The 19902-nt window shown below is 39.7% G+C and overlaps 1 protein-coding gene and 1 pseudogene across 2 annotated transcripts in view; one reads left to right on the forward strand and one right to left on the reverse strand.

Annotated features, from left to right (window-relative positions):
* SLC9A7 (solute carrier family 9 member A7) overlaps nucleotides 1–16620 on the reverse strand; it is a 181981-nt gene extending 165361 nt beyond the window's left edge. Inside the window, exon 1 of one of the 2 annotated variants that reach the window (XM_028522566.2) lies at nucleotides 16162–16620. In XM_028522566.2, the coding sequence (XP_028378367.1) occupies nucleotides 16162–16486 (325 nt within the window). In that variant the 5' untranslated portion in view covers nucleotides 16487–16620. The remainder of the gene's footprint in view (nucleotides 1–16161) is intronic. The other variant, XM_028522564.2, reaches the window with a different exon arrangement.
* Nucleotides 1541–2397, forward strand: LOC114504723 (annotated as a pseudogene).
* Nucleotides 16621–19902: the final 3282 nt, after the last annotated feature.

Raw genomic sequence — 19902 nt, forward strand, 5'->3', positions numbered from 1 at the left:
GGCACCTGTATCTCTCCTGATTTTGGGTTAGCGATTTGCCCTTAATCTCAGTTTTCTGTTGGGTTGATGAAAAGTCATTAATTTGCAATTTGTCCAGCTTTTTTCTTGTTGTAAGGACAAGAGTTCTACAGTGTACATCTCTGAGCTAAAATCAGAAGGCAATTTTTCAGTTTTTCAAGTGTACTGAGAAATCAGTGAAAAAAACAAGATGAAGTCAGTATAGCTAAGCAGACTTAAAATGGAGTCCATATAGTCAAGCTGACAAAACTAATTTGGACTAAAGGGGATAATGCATAAGGAATATATTTTATTTTACTTTAGCCTAATGACTTAAACTTTTGAACTTTTTGGTTGTGCATCAATGCCTGGAGACATACATAAATTACACAGATAACCCTCTGAAGAACTTAAGAAATAATGTTCACATGTGCAGACCACCTTATATCCATTATCCAGACCACCAGACATCTGGAAGATTACCATCTCGGACCAATCCAGAGGCTAAGAATGCAGGACTCGTTTTTCTTAAGATTGTGTTTTTTACTGTAAGAACACTCAGCTTTTCTTTCTTCTTTTGAACACTCTTGGGTATTGCCTAGTTGTATTTTTGATTTGCAAATCCTAAAACCCTCAAATAAATCTTTATCATGTATTCCTAGACAAAGCCTCCTAATTCATTTATACTCAGTCAATAATACGTGTATATTATATGCAGCCTTTTTCCACAAAGAAGAGATATTTGAAATATTAAAAGACTGTCGCCCTGGCCAGGTCCTCTGTTGGTTAGAGTACTGTCCCAATACCCCAAGGTTGCAGGTTCGATTCCCAGTCAGGGCACATGCCTGGGTTGCCAGCCAGGTCCCCAGTTGGGGGAGTGCAAGAGGCAACCAATTTATGTTTCTCACACATCGATGTTTCTTTCCCTCTTTCTACTCCCTTACCCACTCTCTAAAAATAAATAAATAAAATCTTTTAAAAAAGAAAAGAACAACCAATAAATGTATAATTAGGTGGAACAAGAAATTGATGTTTCTTCCTTCCCCCCCTCCCCCCCGCTTCCTCTCTGTGTCTAAAATCAATTTAAAAAATTTTAAAACACTGTGCCAATCAAATTACAATTTACTAAGTAACAGTTCATTGAACATTTTGTTAGAAAAAGATGGAAAGATAGGAAATTCCTATACTTTAGTACCTAATCAAAGTTTCTGATCGGTTTGAAATAACTAATATTCTTATCTGAGTAGCTATAATTCCAATTAAATAAAGAACTTGTTTTCACTAACTTTTTGTTCTTATAACACATAAATGCTTGATATCCATTTGGCCTTTTGAGTTGAACAAACTGTTCAAATCTGTGTCATACCTTTGACCTGATATCATTGGCCCAACCAGGTCCTCCACCCCGGTGCAGGAGATGGAGAACACAGCAAGTGCTTAACTGACATACACCCCTGCAGATGTCCTCTTTTATAGATTCCCCAACTCTAATTAGGAATTTTCCAAACAATAGCTGAATTGTAGAAATTGAATAAATATTGCCATAAAACTAAGTAACATGGATTCAGAGAGATTGGTATCCTCTACAGGCAGAGTTTCCCTGACTGAACTCATCAAAAAAGCCCTAGAGATGTTAGGGTATCATTGCTATGGTGGGACTATAAAAACAAAAGACATCGTTATGGAAATTTGTACCATTTTTCTGGTAAAGTAATTATTGTGCACATCAAATTATGTTAGTTACACTATATAAAAGAGTCCTTCCCTTTCAGCTTTTAGCTAGCAGTGGGTGAAGGTGCAACTTTCTTTGGTCACCCCGAATCCAGATTCATCTGACATCAGCTGCCTCCACCATGCTGCCAAAGTTCAACCCCACTGAAATCAAAGTCATATACCTGAGGTGAACTGGTGTGGAAGTTTGGTGCCAGGTCTGCCCTGGCCTCCAAGATCAGCCCCCTTGGCCTGTCTCCAAAAAAGATTGGTGATGACATCACCAAAGCAACCAGTGATTGGAAGGGTCTGAGGATTACAGTGAAACTAACCATTCAGAACAAGACAGGCTCAGATGGAAGTAGTGCCTTCTGCCTCTGCCCTGATCATCAAAGCCCTCAAAGAACCACAAGATAGAAAGAAGCAAAAAAATTACACACAGTGGAAATACCACTTTTGATGGCATTGTCAACATTGCCCAACAGATGCAGCACTGATCTTTAGCTAGAGAACTCTCGAAAACCATTAAAGGGATCCTGCAGACTTCCCAGTCTGTGGGCTGCAATGTCAATGGCCACCACCCACATGACATCATGGATGACATCAACAGTGGTGCAGCAGAATGCCCAGCTAGTTAAGAACTACAGAGGAAAATATTTCAATTGAAGATCATTTGACAACCCCTCAAAACAAGAGTCCTTCCTTCTCTCCTCATATCTACCACCACTTCCTCTGCCTTAATAATATATAATAAAAAACAGCATTGATACAATCTTACAAAATAGTTGGTGTGGGGTTTTCATGTATATACTTAACATTTCAAATGTGAACAACTGTTCATCATAGATACCTCAGCTCATCTTTTAGGCATACATTACCACAGTAAATCCAGCTTTTGCCTCAACACCTAGCTTCCTTTCTCTCAGAGTCTGCTGATAGAGATACTCGTTCTTTTTTTTTTTATTTTTTTTAAAGATTTTATTTATTTATTTTTAGAGAGGGAAGGGAGAGAGGGGGAGAGAGAGAGAGAGAGAGAGAGAGAGAGAAACAACAATGTCCGGTTGCTGGGGGTTATGGCCTGCAACCCAGGAATGTACCCTGGCTGGGAATCGAACCTGGGACACTTTGGTTCCCAGCCCGCGCTCAATCCACTGAGCTACGCCAGCCAGGGCTGAGATACTCGTTCTTTTTATCCTAACCACACAGCTTTTTTCCTCACTTCCGGGCCATATATAGGTATTGGGAACACTGCACACCAAAATAGGTATTCAATTTGAGGAAAGGTCCTCATGCCATTCCTAAGCTAATGTGCCTTCAGATCCATTTTCTGTCTTGTATGGCTCTGCTACATGTTGTGGGGAGGCAGGGAATGAAGAGGAGAGGTGTGACTCCTGTAAAATACATTTCCAGGCCTCCTTCCAAGTGACTTCCAGTTAGATATATCAGTGGGTGGCACTGGTGAGAAACTAGAGGGTAAGAAGAAAGAAGCAGCCAGGGTCTCTCTACTTCTCAGCTGTGTGTGCACACACTCATACTCTCTCCCTTTTTCCCCTTCTTCTGTCCCTCTCTTTCTCTCAGGCAATGGCTCTGTGATCTATATGACTGAAGCTCCCACCAGATATCCCTCCTTCTAGCTCCTACATCTCACTAGGCAGCCCCACAGTGGTTCCAGTTCCTTCCAGGAGACCTCATTCTTGGTCTCTGGCAATGCCACCTTCTCCCATGTCATCCCTAGAGGTGACAGTGGCTTCCTACCGTTGCTTATCACTAAGTTGCTTCAGTGCACACTGTTTGGCTTCTCAGCTTTTCCAATGCCTTGTTTCACAGTTGCCTCCTATTGAACTATTTGCCTCTTTTTTCCTGAGTGGACTGGGAGGACTTCATCTGACATTTCAGAGTTTTACCCTTTACTACATTTCCCCACAATAGATAAAAATCACTACAGTATTACCATCTTGTCTGTATCTCTCTTCAGTGCCATCATAAACACTCTGCACAACACTGCCATTGAAAATAGACAATTCCCTCATTCATACAACTGAAGAGAATCACTCTGGCTCATTCATAGCCTACTCCATTAATGAACACAACTTTCCCCAGTTCCCTCAGCAGCAAAAATGTACAGTAGCCAACAGATTCCTAGACTAGAATAAGATAGTCCATGATAGGCTTGTTTTAAACGTGTGTCTGTGTGTATGTAAACATGTATAACTGCATAAACATACACCTAAAGTCAACAGCTCAAGAAAAATAAATACCAAAAAACAATGTGTGTGTATGGGGGTTACAATGACAAGAAAAGAAGACCAAAACTCCTTTATGGAATTAAGGCTTCCAATTCCAGACAAGACAGATAAACAGGGACTGGACTTATCCTCATGACTGAAACAAAAACAAAATAATACATGAGATAATGAATTTCAAGATCTTGGACATCAGGCAATGAAGAACAGTAATCCTTGTGAGATGGGGGGTAGGGTAGGGAAAATGAGGTGAGCCTTATGATTGCTCCAGCTTACTGCCTTAAGAGAGTCTCCAAGCTACAAAACTTGGAGGAGAAACTCTAGCAGACTCTTTAAATTGACAAAGCTTAGAGTCTGGATATAAAAGCAGCTGAAGTCAGCCCTGGCTAATGTGGCTCAGTGGACTGCCAACCTGCAAACCGAAGGGTCACTGGTTCAATTCTCAGTCAGAGCACATGCCTGGGTTGCAGGCCAAGTCCCCAGCAGGGGGCACTCGAGAAGCAACCATATATTGATGTTTCTCTCTTTTTCTCCTTGCCCTCCCTCTCTGAAAATAAATAAATAAAATGTTTTTTAAAAATAAATAAAAGCAGCTGAAGTCATAGGACAGAATACTAGAGAGGAGACATGCACAGAAAGAGAATCCTGATGATCCACAGGGGGTCTCTTCCTTGGGTATTCAACAGAGATCAGCATACACACATAAGGGAAAGAATAATCTGAAAATATGGGGGAGAACAGTACCTGGCTATTGGAATAGTACCTGTCCCCATGAGCCAGAGTGGAAAACCTCACAATTTATAGGGCATTGGGTAAAACAGTCAGGATTGTCTTGCCTCAATAGTGGGAATAACTAGACCTAGAATGAGTACTGCTCCAGTCATACCTAACAAATCATAAAAGCAGAACCCCTAAGGATAAAACTATTTCCAAGTAAATTAGCAGTATCTAGGAACAAACCTCAAGAAGATTAATAGTAAAATATACAAAAACATCTAGTACCTAAGAAGGCAAAATTCACAATGTCTGCCATCCAACTAAAGATTAGCAGGCATACAAAAAGGTAGGAAAATGAAGCCAATAAGGAGGATAATCAATCAAGTAAAACAGACTCAAAATTTTTAAGTACCAGAGAAAGGTTTTAAAACAATTGTAACATATATATGTTCATAAAGTTAAGAAGAGACATGGAAAATATTTTTAAAAGACCCAAATGCAACTTCTGAGTATAAAAACTATAATGTCTGAGATGAAAAATACACTAGATAGAATTAATGACAGATTAGATATTATGGAAGAAAAGGTGGGTTAAGAAGGGCACAGGAAAAAAATTCCAAGATAAGGCACAAAGAAAAAACATGAAAATGCTGTAGAGCTGTAGAACAGTAAGCTGCAGAACAACTTGAAATGGTCTAATGTACAGGAAACTGGTGCCCATAAATATGGAAAAGATAGAAATAATATATGAAGAAATAATTGCCCAAATTTTTCCAAACTTAATAAAAACTATAAAACCACAGACCCGGGAAACCAAATGAATCCAAAGGAAAGAAATATGAAGAAAAATACACCAAGGTAAGCTACGTTTAAATTGCTCAAAACCAGTAATAAACAAAAAAATCTTAAAAGCAGCTGGAGGAGAAAGACATGTTATATACAGAGGAACAAAGACAAGGATGAGAAACAATATAAGCAAAAAGATGATGGAGCAAGAAATAGAGAAAGGGGAAAAAACAGCCTAGAATTCTAAACCCCACAAAAACATCTTTCAAAATGAAGGTGAAAATAAAGATATATTCACACACACAAAAACTGAAAGAATTGATCATCAGCTATCCACACTACAAGAAATGTTAAAGCATATCCTCCTAGCAGAAGGAAACTCGCACCAGATGGAAATAAGAAACAATGGACCAAAGAGCACTGGAAATAGAATATAGATATCAATAATATATTACCCTTTAACATTTACTTCTTATTATTTAAATGCCTTTTATTGTTTAAATTTTATTTTAATTGTTGTTGCAGTACAATTTTCTATCTTTTACTCCCATCCCAACCCACCCACCCAGACCTCCCCTCCTCCCTCCCATTTCCACCTGCCCCTAGTTTTTATCCATGTGTCCTTTATACTTGTTCCTGTAAACCCTTCTCCTTTTCCCCTGAAATTCCCCTGAAATTCCCTCTCTTCTCCCCTCCCCTCTGAGCACTGTCAGTCTGTTCTCTATTTCAGTGTCTTTGGTTATAATTTGCTTGTTTCTTTTTGTTGTTGTTTAGGTTCCTGTTAAAAGTGAAATCATATGGTATTTGTCTTTCACTGCCTGGCTTATTTTGCTTAGCATAATGCTTTCCAGTTGCACCCATGCTGTTGCAAAGAGTAGGAGCTCCTTCTTTCTTTCTGCTGCATAGAATTCCATTGTGTAAATGTACCATAGTTTTTTGATCCATTCATTTACTGATGGGCATCTAGGTTGCTTCCAACACTTGGCTATTGTAAATTGTGCTAAAAATGGATCTGCTTTGTGACCCAGCAATTCCACTGCTAGGATTATATCCTAAGAACCCTGAAACACCAATCCAAAAGAACTTATGTACCCCAATATTTAAATGTCTTTTAAAATAACTGTTTAAACAAAAGTAATAACAATGGATTATGGGGTTTGTACCCTGTGAAAGTAAAATGCACAGAAAAATATCAAAGTTTTAGAGGGAAAAAATGGAAGCATGTTATTGTAACATCCTTATACTAAATCTGAAGTTGCATAATATCACTTCAAGGTAGACTGTGACAAGTTAAACATGTATACTATAAATCTTGAAGTAACAACTAAAATAACAAAACAATGAGTTATGGTTAATAAGCTATAAGGAAATAAAGTGGAATTTTAAAATACTTGAGTAATTAAAAAGAAGGCAGTAAAGTAAGAAAAGAGAAAAAACAAATGGAACAAATTGAAAATGAATAGCAAGATCACAAATTCAAAATAACCATAGCAATACTCACATCAAAGTAAATGGACAAAACATCCCAATAAAAGGCAGAGATTATCACATCAGTTTTTTTTTAAAAAAGCAAGACCCACCTACATGCTATCTACAAGAAACTCACTTTAAATATAAAGACATAAATGTGTCAAACATAAAAATATGCCCAACAATTCTACTTGTAAGTGTATACCCATGAGAAATGGCCACACAAAAACTTGTTCACAAATGTTTGTAGAAACATTATTCATAATGACCAAGAAGTGAAAATAACCCAAATTTTCATCAACTCAAGGGATAAATAAAATATAGTATATTCATACAGTAGAAGAGTAGTCACCTATAAAGTAAAATGAAGTAATGGCATGTGCTACAACATGAATAAACCTTGAAAACAGTACGCTAAGTGAAAGAAACCAGTCACAAAGGACCACATATTGTATAATTCCATTTATATAAAATGTTCAAAATAAGCAACTCCATGGAAACAGAAAGTAAAATGATAGTCGTCTAGGGCTGGAGGTATTGGGAAAAAACAAGATGTGACTACTAACGGGTACAGGGTGTCTTGTGGGGGTGATGAAAATGTTCTAAAATTGATTGTGGTGAAAAATTGATAGAACTTCATAGGAAATCATTAAGAATATAGAATCTTTGGCCTATCTAGTGTGGCTTGGTGAGTTGAGCACTGGCCTGGGAGCCAGGGGGTCACCAGTTTGATTACCAGTCAGGGCACATGCCTGGGTTGCAGACAGAGTCCCCAGTTGGTGGCATGTGGGAAGCAGCCAATCAATGTTTCTCTCCCTCCCTGCCTCTCTCTCTAGAACTTAATAAATTAAATCTTTAAAAGAAAATTAATATACAATATTCAAGCTAGAATAATTTTCACAAAGAATTAAGTTGAAGGGACTCAATTTTAAGATCCACTTGAAAGCTGCAGTAAGCAAGATGGTGTGGTATTGGCAAAAAGCTAGATACAGAGATAAGTGGAACATAATACAAAGTCCATAAATATATCCATATAAATATCAGCAATTGATTTTGGACAAAGTGCAAGAGTAATTTAATAAAGGAAAGATCATCTTTTTAACAAAAATGTTGGAAAAATTAAACACTGATATATTAAGAAATGAACCTCAACCTATACCTTTTACAAAAACTAACTCAAAATAAATCACATATCTAAATGTGATTTATACTTGTTCCTGTAAACCCTTTTAGAAGGGTTTACTGTAACTTTTAGAAGAAAACATATGAGAAAATCTTTTTTTAATTTTTAAAATAATTGTATTTATTGATTTTTAGAGAGAGGAAGGGAGGGATAAAGAGAGTGAGAGAAACACCAGATTCTCACATGCCCCAGCTGGGGGCCTTGGCCTGCAACCCAGGCATGTGCCCTGACTGGAAATCGAACCTGTGACCTTTCAGTTCACAGGCTGGCACTCAATCCACTGAGCCACACCAGGCAGGGCAAGAGAAAACCTTGAGCAATGAGTTTTTAGACATGACAACCCAAAGTATAATCGATAAAAAAGGAGAAGTTAATAAATTGGACTGCATTGAAATTTAAAATGTTTGCTCTGCAAATGACACTGTTAAGATAATGAAAACACAAGCTACAAAATGGGAAAGAATATTTGCAAATTACATATCTAACAAAAGAGTTGCATCCAGAATATATAAAGATCTCTCAAAATTCAAAGAAAATAAATAATACAATTAGAAAATAGGCAAAATACTTGAACAGTCACTTGAAAAAGGATATGTGAATGGCAAATAAGCACATGAAAACATGTTCAACATTAGGGAAACAAAAATTAAAACTGCAATGAGATACCACTACACATCTATTAGAATGACTAAAATAAAAAATACTAACAATACTAAGTGCTGGAGAGAGCATGGAGCAACTGGAACTCTTACACATTGCTAGTTGGAATGTATAGCCACTACAGAAAACAGTTTGGAAGTTTCCTTATAAAGTTAAACTTACACTTACCCTATTACCCAGCATTCCTATTCCTGGTTATTTACCATAGAAAAGTGAAAACATACATTCACACAAAACCCATAAACTAATATTTACAGCAGCTCTATTCATAATCACAAAAACCTGGAAACAACCCAACTGCCCTTCAACTGACAAACAAATAAACAAACTGTTATATCCATAAAATGAAATCTAACTCAGCAATAAAAATGAGCTAACTATAAATACATGCAACAACATGGATAAATCTCAAAGGCATTATGCTGAGTGAAAAAGCTAATCCCAAAAGTTTACATATTGAAAGTTTCCATTTATACACCATATTTGAAAACACAAAACTATAGTGATGGAGAATAGATCAGTGGTTCTCAGAGTGGGGAGGTAGCATGAGAGAGTTTCTTAAAAATACATTTTAAAGAAACCAAATGAAAATTGAAATTAAAAAGGAGTTACTGATTCTCAAGTCATGTAAGCCTAACATCATCACATGTAAACTAATGTCAAATAACATTACTCAGTGTCAGAAAGAGTTTAATAAGAGTAACAAACAGGATGTATACAACCTCACCTGTATAATTTTTCAGGCAGGAAGTTTAACAGGTTACCAGCTAACAGGTTAATAGGGAGGTTAATGTCTTCCCCAATCTTCTACTTTAATGAAAATTTCAAAACATACTAAATAGTTGAAAGAAGCGTATAAAGCACACCTCTTCACTCATCACCTAGATTTAACAATTGCTAGTATTGTGCCATATTTTCCTCTATATTATATGTGGCATGTTTATTTTTAGTGAAATTTTTTAAAGTAAGTTGCATACATTAGGACTCATTCTAATACACTTCACCCCTAAATACTTCAGCCTATGTCTCCAAAGACTTAAGTACATTCTCCTATATAACCTTGATTATCACACCTAAGAAAAATAACAGTAGTTCCCTACTATCATCTAACACCAAGTCCACATTCAAATATTCCTGACTGTCCCCAAAACATTTTTACACCTTTTTCATGAACCAGAAGCCAGTCAAATTTTCTGTGTTACATTTGGTTATGTCTCCTTGTGTCTATTAACTTAGAACACTGTCTTAGTCTTCTTAAACTACTAAAAAAAATACTAGGCTGGATGGCTTAAACAACAAACATTTATTTCTGCTCTGGCTGGATGGGTCAGTTGGTTGGAGCGTGGAACCATGCACCAAAAGTTGCAGTCTGGGTTCCTGGTCAGGGCACATGCTTAAGTTACCAGTTTGATTCCCAGTCAAGACATATATGGAAGACAATCGATCAATGTTTCTCTCTCTCCTTCCCTTTCTAAAATCAATGAATATATTCTCAAGTGAGGACTTAAAAGAAAACATTTATTTCTCACAGTTCTGGACACTGGGAAGTCCAAGATCGAGATGCCAGCAGATTTAGTGTCTGGTTAGAGCACTCTTTTTGGCTTGTAAATGGCTGCCTTCTTGCTGTTATCCTCACACAGCAGAGAAAGGGAAAGCTCTGGTTTCTTCCTCTTCTTATAAAGGCACTAATCTCATCATGGAGACTCACCTTCATGACCTCATCTAACCCAAATCATCTCCCAAAGGCCCCACTTGCAAGTACCATCACACTAGGGATTGTACTTCATTGTACGGATTTGCAGGGGAGGTACAGTTCAGTCCATAACAAACACTTATCTGCCTTTTTGTTTCCCTCGACAAAGACTTTTTGAAGAAACCAGGGTAACTGTCTTAGCTGTCTTGTAAATTGTCCCATATCTCGGATATGTTTGTTTATGCATGGTATTTTATAATTTGTGTCTGTCTCCTATATTTCCTATAAACTGGAAGATATGCCTAAAACCTCAATTAGATTCAGAAGAAACATTTGGAGGGTGAATACTACACAGATAAAGCTGTATGCTTCCTATTACATTACATCAGGAGACACATAATACTAGAGAGTTCCACAAGGAGTTAGAATAAATTTGATAAGTCGGTTTTAAGATTGCCATACATTTCCACCCTTCCTTTGATAGTCAAGTAATCTGTGGGGTGATACTCAACACTATGCAACTACCATGTTCTCCAACAGCATCTCACCTAAAACTCTTGAATTGACTGAAAATCCCTAAATCAATTATCATTGAGGGTTGTAAAATGGTGATTTTTCTAATTATATCATTCTAAAATGGTTAACTTCTGAAAGTTCCAAGAAACACTTTCAAGAAATATTGTTTTTTCTTCTTTAACACACATTTTAGTTCTATTTATAACTTTTAAATAATTAATGCTCCCTTACCACATAACAATAATCAATCTCTAATGTATTTTTACTACATAAAAGTCATTTGCTTTATTTTAGAACAATGTTTCAATTGCAAAAGTATTGTGTCAGTGTTACAGGAATTTCAGACCATTCAGAAGACTATCAAGCAACATCTCCCTCCTTCTCTCCCAACAACTGAACCCACTGCCAAAACATAACCACTGTTAAGTTTGTGTATCTTTCCAGGGAATCATATTATGTCATATATAAATGTCTACACATCATGTTTACATACATATATTACATAATTTTTAAGGAATAAATGAGATAATACTACACATAACTGAATGTGCCTTGTTTTTACCACAACAGTACATGTAGACAGCAGCCTTAAAAGAAGATCCCAAAATACCTCTTTTATCAGCTGCATAGTATTCCTTAGCAGGAATGTGCTATACATTTAAACCAGTCCCTTCTTGATGAGCACTGCAACTTGTTTCTGCTGCAACAAATGCTGCAGTGAAAGTAATGTAACATACTAATGCAAGCATTTCTGAAGAATAAAGTCTAATAGTTGAGATTGCTGGATAAAAGAGTAGAGTAGATCCACTGTACCTTTTTTTCCCAGGTATTAACAAATAGCCCACAAAAAATTGCAGCTCTCCTCACTCCTACTAACTTCATCCTAATGCATTGTCGAATTATATTAGGTCTCTACTGAACCAGCCTCAAGTAGCAAAGAATCACAAAGTCTAGAGTGAGAATGAAAACTAATATTTACCAAGTGTTTTAAGTGCCAGAAACTGCACTTGCTTGACCTTTAGAGTATCTCATTCATGCAATAATCCTGTGAGGTAAGTGACACTGTTTGCATTTTTTAAAAGAGGAAGCTAAGGCTCAGAGAGCTTACCCAATGTTATATACAGCTTTATAAGTAACCTGGCCAGCATTTGAACCCAGGCAATCTGTACCAAAGTGAGACCCTATGGAGTTGCCCAAACTAGGGCCAAAGTACAAGTTCTTTAAAAAATTAGGGCTTTTGATTAACCAGGAAGAAGGTGGTCCCGAAATGTTTGTTCACGGGCTCAAATGTTAATTTCATGCTACTGCAAAAGATCACATTTTCCCCTTTCAAATTTTGCCTGTGAACCCACTCTCAGTCTGTACTTAAGTAATCCAGCTCCAACAAAGCAACAGTGAGCCCACAAGCCACAGAACCTGGAGGGGCTTGGAAAAGTTAATAGGCAGGAAGCAGGAGGGAAACAAGAAGCAGGTGGTAGACTAGCATGGCCAAGTTAGGTATTTTGGACCCATATCAGTTGTCACAAAAATATCATGGGGGAAGTGGAACTACTGTACACATGAGAGAGAACCACAATTAACTGACGCAGTCTGTTTATACCAGCTTTCCCTGCCTCAAACACTTGCTATTTCTGCTGCACAGACATGCTGTGCCCAGTAACTTTAGGATGGCACATAATCACTACAGAACTAGGCAGCTGGGAGCTCCCTTTCCTGACAAAACATGTTTGACTAATGGCCTTGCCTGTTGCCATGAAGCTCCCATCACAGGGTCTGGGGTACTGCTTTCAACTTCCCTGGAGTCTGGTCTGTGGTTACCTTCTCTTGTAGCTGTCTGGGGCTGTTGTCAGGGAGAAGTGCTTATAAATCTCTCTTGGTGGAAGGGGGAGTTACTTTCCATTTAAATGGTAAGGATTCACATTGTATCTGTCTTTTACTGTCTTTGGGTCCTTTGCATCAAAATAAGTGCAGTTGTTGGATCTATTTGTGCACACCACTCCTAATTTAACATCAACTATTTATTGGGAATAATGGGATAAAAAGAAGAAGAGAAAGAGGAAAGAAAATAGCTTCCCCTTTCCCCCTATTGTCTCAATCCCAGCAGCTCCATAAGTACAGACAACAACTGAAAGTTGACAACAGAAATTGACAACATAATGTGATTTAAATAAGGAGAAATGGACATCGAATTGAATGATCTGAGAAGCATCTTCAAATACCATCACAAATGCCACAGAATGAAGGCATGGGCATGCTTTCAAAGGTCAAAATCAAATAGCACAAAAGTGTATAGAGTGATGTCTCCCTCCAGTCCCTATGTCATGGCCACCTAGTTCCTATCCTTCACCTCTACAAGGAAACCAATACATATAATACATATACTAGCAAATATATGTATTATCACAATTTTATTTATTCATTCATTCATTCATTCATTCATTTTTTAGAAGGAGGGAAAGGGAAAGAGAAAGAGAGGGAGAGAAACATCAATGTGTGGTTGCCTATCGAGGGCCCACACTGGGGACCTGGTCCACCACCCAGGCATGTGCCCCGCCTGGGAATCAAACTGGTGGCCCTTTGGTTCCCAGGCCTGTGCTCAATCCACTGAGCTACACCAGCCAGGGACAATTTAATATATTTGTATATAAAAGTCTTCCCTCTCAGATTAAAGTACCATTTAAATATGGCAGAAATCAGATTTTTTTAATTTCAAAGACTTTTAAAATTCACAGTTGGACTCTTTCACTCATAACAATTTGCTCATATTTAAAAGTTAAATTGTTTACCTCCAGAAATGAAGTGGAGCCCCCAGCATGCAGCAGATACTTAAGTATTTCTTGTGTCATTTGTCCTTTATTACTCAGAGGCAACAGGACAATTACTCACTTCCTCTATTGATCTCAACAAATGCAACCTGATTTCTTACTACTAAAAAAGAGAAGTCCTGAAAACCTGCACTGCATTCACTTAAGTGTTCAAAGATTTTCATACTGCATTTTTTATCAGAATTTCGATAGTCTCCAGTATATAATGAATAATTAGCTAATCAAATGACATTAGAATTCAGATTGGGAGGGGGTTCTTGAAATAAAAGAGACTATCTCAGAGAGAAATATTTTCTCACAATTATAAGCAACTCACATCAAAATATTAATATTTGGCATAACCTAGGACATTACATATTGACAAACTAAAATTTTTAATACATTTTAAAGTAATACTAAAACCCAAAGACATAGTACAAAAATTACACAGAATGCTATGAAATGATGCTGCCATTTCTGAACAATCACCAATTAAACCAGATTTCAGTAACACAAAATGAAACACTGTAGTACAACTCCAGTGACTAAAAGCTTGTAATGAATCTAAAAAGTACATATCAGCAAAGGAAAATTCCACTGCTGTTTTTAAGCCTTAAAATAAAGGTGATTGAGAGCCTAAGAACATGGAGTACTCCTCAGAAAATGTATTTTTAAATCCCCCATTAGGTTTCCATGCACTTGAGCATGTATTTATGAGCCTGTCAAAGATACCTTCTAAAATATTTTACATTGTACTTTAATGAAATCAGGTACAAGGGCTATAAAATAAAAATATTTTCAAGGCTATCTATATAATATAAAGGCAATCTTCATTTGCATTATGGCCTAGAATCAATCACCAGAAATGATAACGTGCTTTAACTCCCCACTTTGCTCTCTGCTGAGGAAACCTCCTAACTTACATGCAGCCCTGGCATCAAACATTTGTCACCAACTGACACAACCCACAGAATTCAAGAATGACCAGGTATCAAGGCCAAAGTTTGTATTTACACCTGCAATTTTCAGTAACCATACTCAGTTTTGGACCTGGTCCTGTTTCAATTCAAGATCTGTGGCTACCCTGAAAACCGAGGGCTCCTGACAGCACTTTGTAACATTTGTGGCCATTAGCCTGGGCTGTCAACCACCAATCAAGAACCAAGAGAAGCAAGCCCCAGGGCCAAGGGTAATTTTCACATTAAAGATTCAGGTGTCTTCTTTCCATTCTCTATCAGGGAACCCTGAATGGAAATTGAATGGAGAAATCCCTCCAGTATAAGTGATAAAGTAAAATGCTGCCTCTTGGGACAGGTCATGAGATGGGCTCCTCTATTTCAAATCAGCGTGCCAATGTGGGCCCTAACTCTACAAAAAGAGAACGCTTGGTTCCTGTTTGGAGTGACAGGGTGGGGTTTAGGGGCATAGTGGGAAAGAAAGGATGATTCATATTGTGGCTAAGTGACACATACAATGACAGAAGATTTGTACTGACCACTGTGCATGTGACACACCATGTGCCATTAAATCCAGAAAAGGATGGTGGCAACAGCCCACCCCTCACAACAAAAGAAGGCTGACTCCAGAATTAAAACCATTACTCTTCCTCTTCATACATTCACAAATGTATCTTCAAAGTCACGTCCATGTTACAATCTGAAGAATATAAAAACTCCTCTCCTCTTGGAGTAAGGCAAGTAACTGGGCACAACTTCCCCCCTAGACATAAAGGTGGAAGACGTGCCCATCTCCGGGACTAGTTCCAACATGGCTGTGTACCTCTCTGGGTCCTGAACTACAATCACCTTTCACAGTGCTTCATGCTCTCACATTATTAACTAGAGACCAAGGAACACATCTCTGAAGTGGACCCCCAGACAGGCTGCCCGTGGATGTAGCATCCACCAGTCCACCCCAGCCCATACCAAAGCCAAGAAGCCCTCAGCCCTCGCCCTGACCCTCACCGTGGCCTGCCTCCCAGGATAGCGCAGTCCCCTGTGAAGTCATCCACCTCCCGCCAGGGCACACACATTCTATTGAACTGAACTGGGGCAGGGGTACGGGGGCGAGATGGGGCAAGGGTAAGTCAGAACCCGGTGGACAGAACCAGGCCACCTTTGTGCCTGTCATTTTCCTGGTTCCCCGTTAAGAAACGTCTAAATGGGGTTGAATTCTTTTCAACAGTAATAGAAAACCAGAAAATGCAGACAGTTGACCTTGGAAACCAACACCGTAGCAGCGGGGAAAGAAAAAAGGAAAAAAAAAAAAAAAAAAAAAAAACACGTTGCAAGTGATGGGGGAACACAATGAAGCACAGAGAGGAAAGCAGTGTCCAGGCTGCCCAAAAAGTGTCGGGGTTATGGGCACGAGCGGGGTGCTCACCATAGATCATAGCCAGCCCGGTCTCGTGCAGGAAGCGCACCCGGCGGTGCTTGAAGAGCCAGATGGTGAGGATGGTGAGCGTGAGCAGCAGAATGAAAGTGAGCAGGCTCACGCTGTCTTGCCTGTGGCTCTCCTCCGCTTCCTTCTCAGTAGCGAGCTCCTCCATGGCGCTGCTGTCCTCAGCCGCCGCCCCAGAGGAGGAGGCCGCGGCCACTACACGCAGCCCCCGACCCAGCAACAGCGGCAGCAGCAGCAACCGCGTTGGCAGCACCTGGGCAGCCCGCCCCTGGCCAAAGCGCACTAAGTCACCACCACCAGGCTCCATGGCCTCAGAGCCGCCTGTCTGTCCGGCGTGTGGACCTGCAGCCCGCGCTATCGCTATCGGCGAGTTGTCTCCTACCAGCAGACCTGCTGGAGTGGTGGTGGCAGCCGCAGCTCCTCCTCCCGTTGGCGCCCGATAGGGGGAGGGGCAAGCGCAGTGCGCAAGATCCCCAAGCACCGCCCCCACCCCCACCCCCACCCCCAGCCCGCGCACCTGTTCGGCCTTGAGCCTCGCCCTGCCCACCGTCGGTCGGGCCAAGAAGCAGGTTTGGCTGTCACCCTTCGACTCACGGACTCGGCTGCCAACCCCTGGCCTCTCAGAGCTCCTCCCCGGGTCCTGGCATACCTGGCCAGGTCGTCTGGGGTCGTGGGGTCAGATTCCAGAGCCCTTGCCACCACGTACCCTAAACGGGACGCCAGAGGTCGCCCGCCTGGCAGGAACGTCAGCTTGGATTTGCGCCCTGAGTGGCCTTCAGTCCTTTCTCTGGGGCCACTGAAGAATGTTTCATCTCAGACAGTTTGTGTAGCCACCCTGAGCTCAATAAAGTGGGGGCCCTGGAGGAAGTGAGGAGCCACGAAACCACCCTACCCCTTACAGCTCTCCTTCCACTCATAGTGCCTGCCAGCCTTCAGGGCTTCCCAGAATCTGCCAGGCTTTATTCAAACCTCTGCTCTACTCTGTCCCAAAGCGAGGACCCGCAAGGGGTCGGAATGAGAGGAGAGCAAAGTGTATTCTTCACCACTTGAAAAATAGACTCACTCCTTATTCTGGGAAGAGGGCTGAAGGAGCTGAACACTTGCCATTCCAGGTAGATGAGAGGTGGAATGGGTTGATGGGGGGGGTGGGCATCGTGTATTACTTTTATGTTGACATTATGGTAGCCCAGAAAGTCTTCGGATAATTCTTAGGATCAGGCCCAGCTCTGGAAAAAACTATAAACTGGACTCTGAAGGATAAAACCTCTCAGAACAAATTCTCAGGAACTAGAATTTTCAAGCTACCCTGTTCAAGAAAGAAAAGAGCGCCCTGGCTGGTGTGGTTCAGTGGACTGAGCGTTGGACTGCAAGCAACAGGTCACTGGTTCCATTACCAGTCAGGGCGCATGCCTGGGTTGCAAGCCAGGTCCCCAGTAGTGGGAGCGTGAGAGGCAATCTTACGTTGATGTTTCTCTCCCTCTCTCTCCGTCCCTTCCCCTCTCTCTAAAAACAAATAAATAAAATCTTGAAAGAAAAGAGAGACCAAATTATAGTCACTGAATTCCCAGTGCCTAGCACTGTACTCTTAAAGTGTTTATTGAACCACTCTGAAACGAACTGCTGGGATTTCTCTCCCGTATTTCTCTCCCAGGTGCATTTGCATTTTTTAGAGGATTCATTGAGGAAAGCAAAGCTGAACTAAAAGAGCAATTATGGGATAGAGATGGCATTAGGTAGGAAAGATATTTGGAGTACTGCAGCCTTCCTGATTCCCCTCTAGGTGAACACGCTGGCAAGCCCGTGTAGGCCCTTCTTTAAACAGAAGAATCTCATCTAGATTTTAGGTAGAGTTTCCTATTCCTATTTCCTATTCCAGTCACCCAAACCCTGAAAAATCCATATGCCACTCATACCTCAGTACTCAGCTTCAGAATTCATCAAACCCTGTACTCATCACATTTTGATGAGGAAAAAAAATGTTTCAGATCTTGGTGCTTGCTTGGGACTTGTCGCACTTTCTAGAACTTGTATGAGTCATGACACCACCCCACAAGAGAAAATGCTTCATAGTTTGGTATTGTTGATTTAGGCACTCATCACAAGTTTCAGAACAAATTAATGATGAGTACCAAGGTACAACTGTACCCTATGATTCCATGAAGGTTTGCAATGAAATTGCAAACACTAAAAACCTGGATGGTCACAGAGAAAGTTATACAACAATGGGAAAACTTGATCTAATTTCTGGAAACTCATTAAAATCTATGTTTGCTGAAAACTGACCATATTGATCACAATATTGATCACAATATTTAATATTACACCCCCTTGGGTCCCCAAAAGTAAAAAACAGAACTTCTCCCTATATATAGTTCATTCTGAGGACAATTCAGGAGCTACCTTAAAAGTACAAAATTCTTAGTACTTGTGGCAGATTGTATTTTCCAAAAATGCCCACAAGCATATTTCCAATCCCACGTGCTCTTCCAGAACCATGCCACTCTCCCATCAATAAGGGGCATCTGTGTTCCCACCCCCTTGAATTTCAGTAGACCCTTGCAACTGCCTCAAAGAATAGAATGTGGCAATGAAGACTGGGTAACTTGTGAAGCTAAGTCATAAAAAGCAACCTAGTTTCTACCTGACTCACTCTCACCTTCTTTCTCTCACTTTGGAGTCCTGAGCTTCCATGTAATAAATCTAGACCACAATGAGATATCACCTCATACCTGTTAGAGTGGCTATCATCAAAAAGATAGAAGATTAAAAAATACTGATGAGAATGTGGAGAAAAATGAACTTTTGTGTACTGATGTGGTGGGAATGTAAATTGGTGCAGTGACTATGAAAAACACTATGGAGGTTCCCCCAAAAGTTAAAATTAGAACTACCATATGATCCAGCACTCCCAGTTCTAGATAGATATCCAAAGAAAATTAAAACAGTATCTCAAAGAGATATCTGCACTCCCATGCTTATTGCAGCATTACTCACAATAGCCAAGATACAGAAAGTGCCCATCAATGGATGAATGGATAAAGAACACACACACACACACACACAGAGGAATATTCAGCCATGAGAAAGAAGGCAATCCTGCCATTTCGGACACATGGATAGACCTTGAGGACATCATGCTAAGTGAAATAAGTTAGACACAGAAAGACAAATACTGTATAACCTGACTCATATGTGGAATATAAAGAAGCTTAATTAGTAGAAACAGAGTAGAATGTTGGTTACCAGGGCCCAGAGTGGGAGAAATGGAAAAAAAGTACAAACTTCCAGTTATAAGATGAATAAGTTCTGAGGAACTAATGCACAGCATCGTGATTATAGATAATACTATACCGTATACTTGAAAGTTTCTGAAAGAGAAGATCTTAAATGTTCTCACCACAAAAATTGAAATGCTAATTCGCTGATGTGATGGAGGTGTTAGTTAACATTATGATGGTAACTATATTGTAAAATATAAATGTATCAAATCAACACATTGTATACCTTAAACTTACAATGTTATGCATTAGTTATATCTCAATAAGTGTAGAAAATAAAAAAAGAAATCTATCTACCTTGAAGCTGCCATGCTGGATAAACCACATAGCAATAGAGATAGACACCACAGGAACCCCAGCTTTTTTTAGTGTTCCCAGCCCATATGCCACACACATGAGTGAGTGAGCCCTCAAATTATTTAATTCTCAGCCACCATCTTACCGT

Source organism: Phyllostomus discolor, chromosome X, assembly GCF_004126475.2.
Source record: "Phyllostomus discolor isolate MPI-MPIP mPhyDis1 chromosome X, mPhyDis1.pri.v3, whole genome shotgun sequence".
Classification (NCBI taxonomy): Eukaryota; Metazoa; Chordata; class Mammalia; order Chiroptera; family Phyllostomidae; genus Phyllostomus; species Phyllostomus discolor.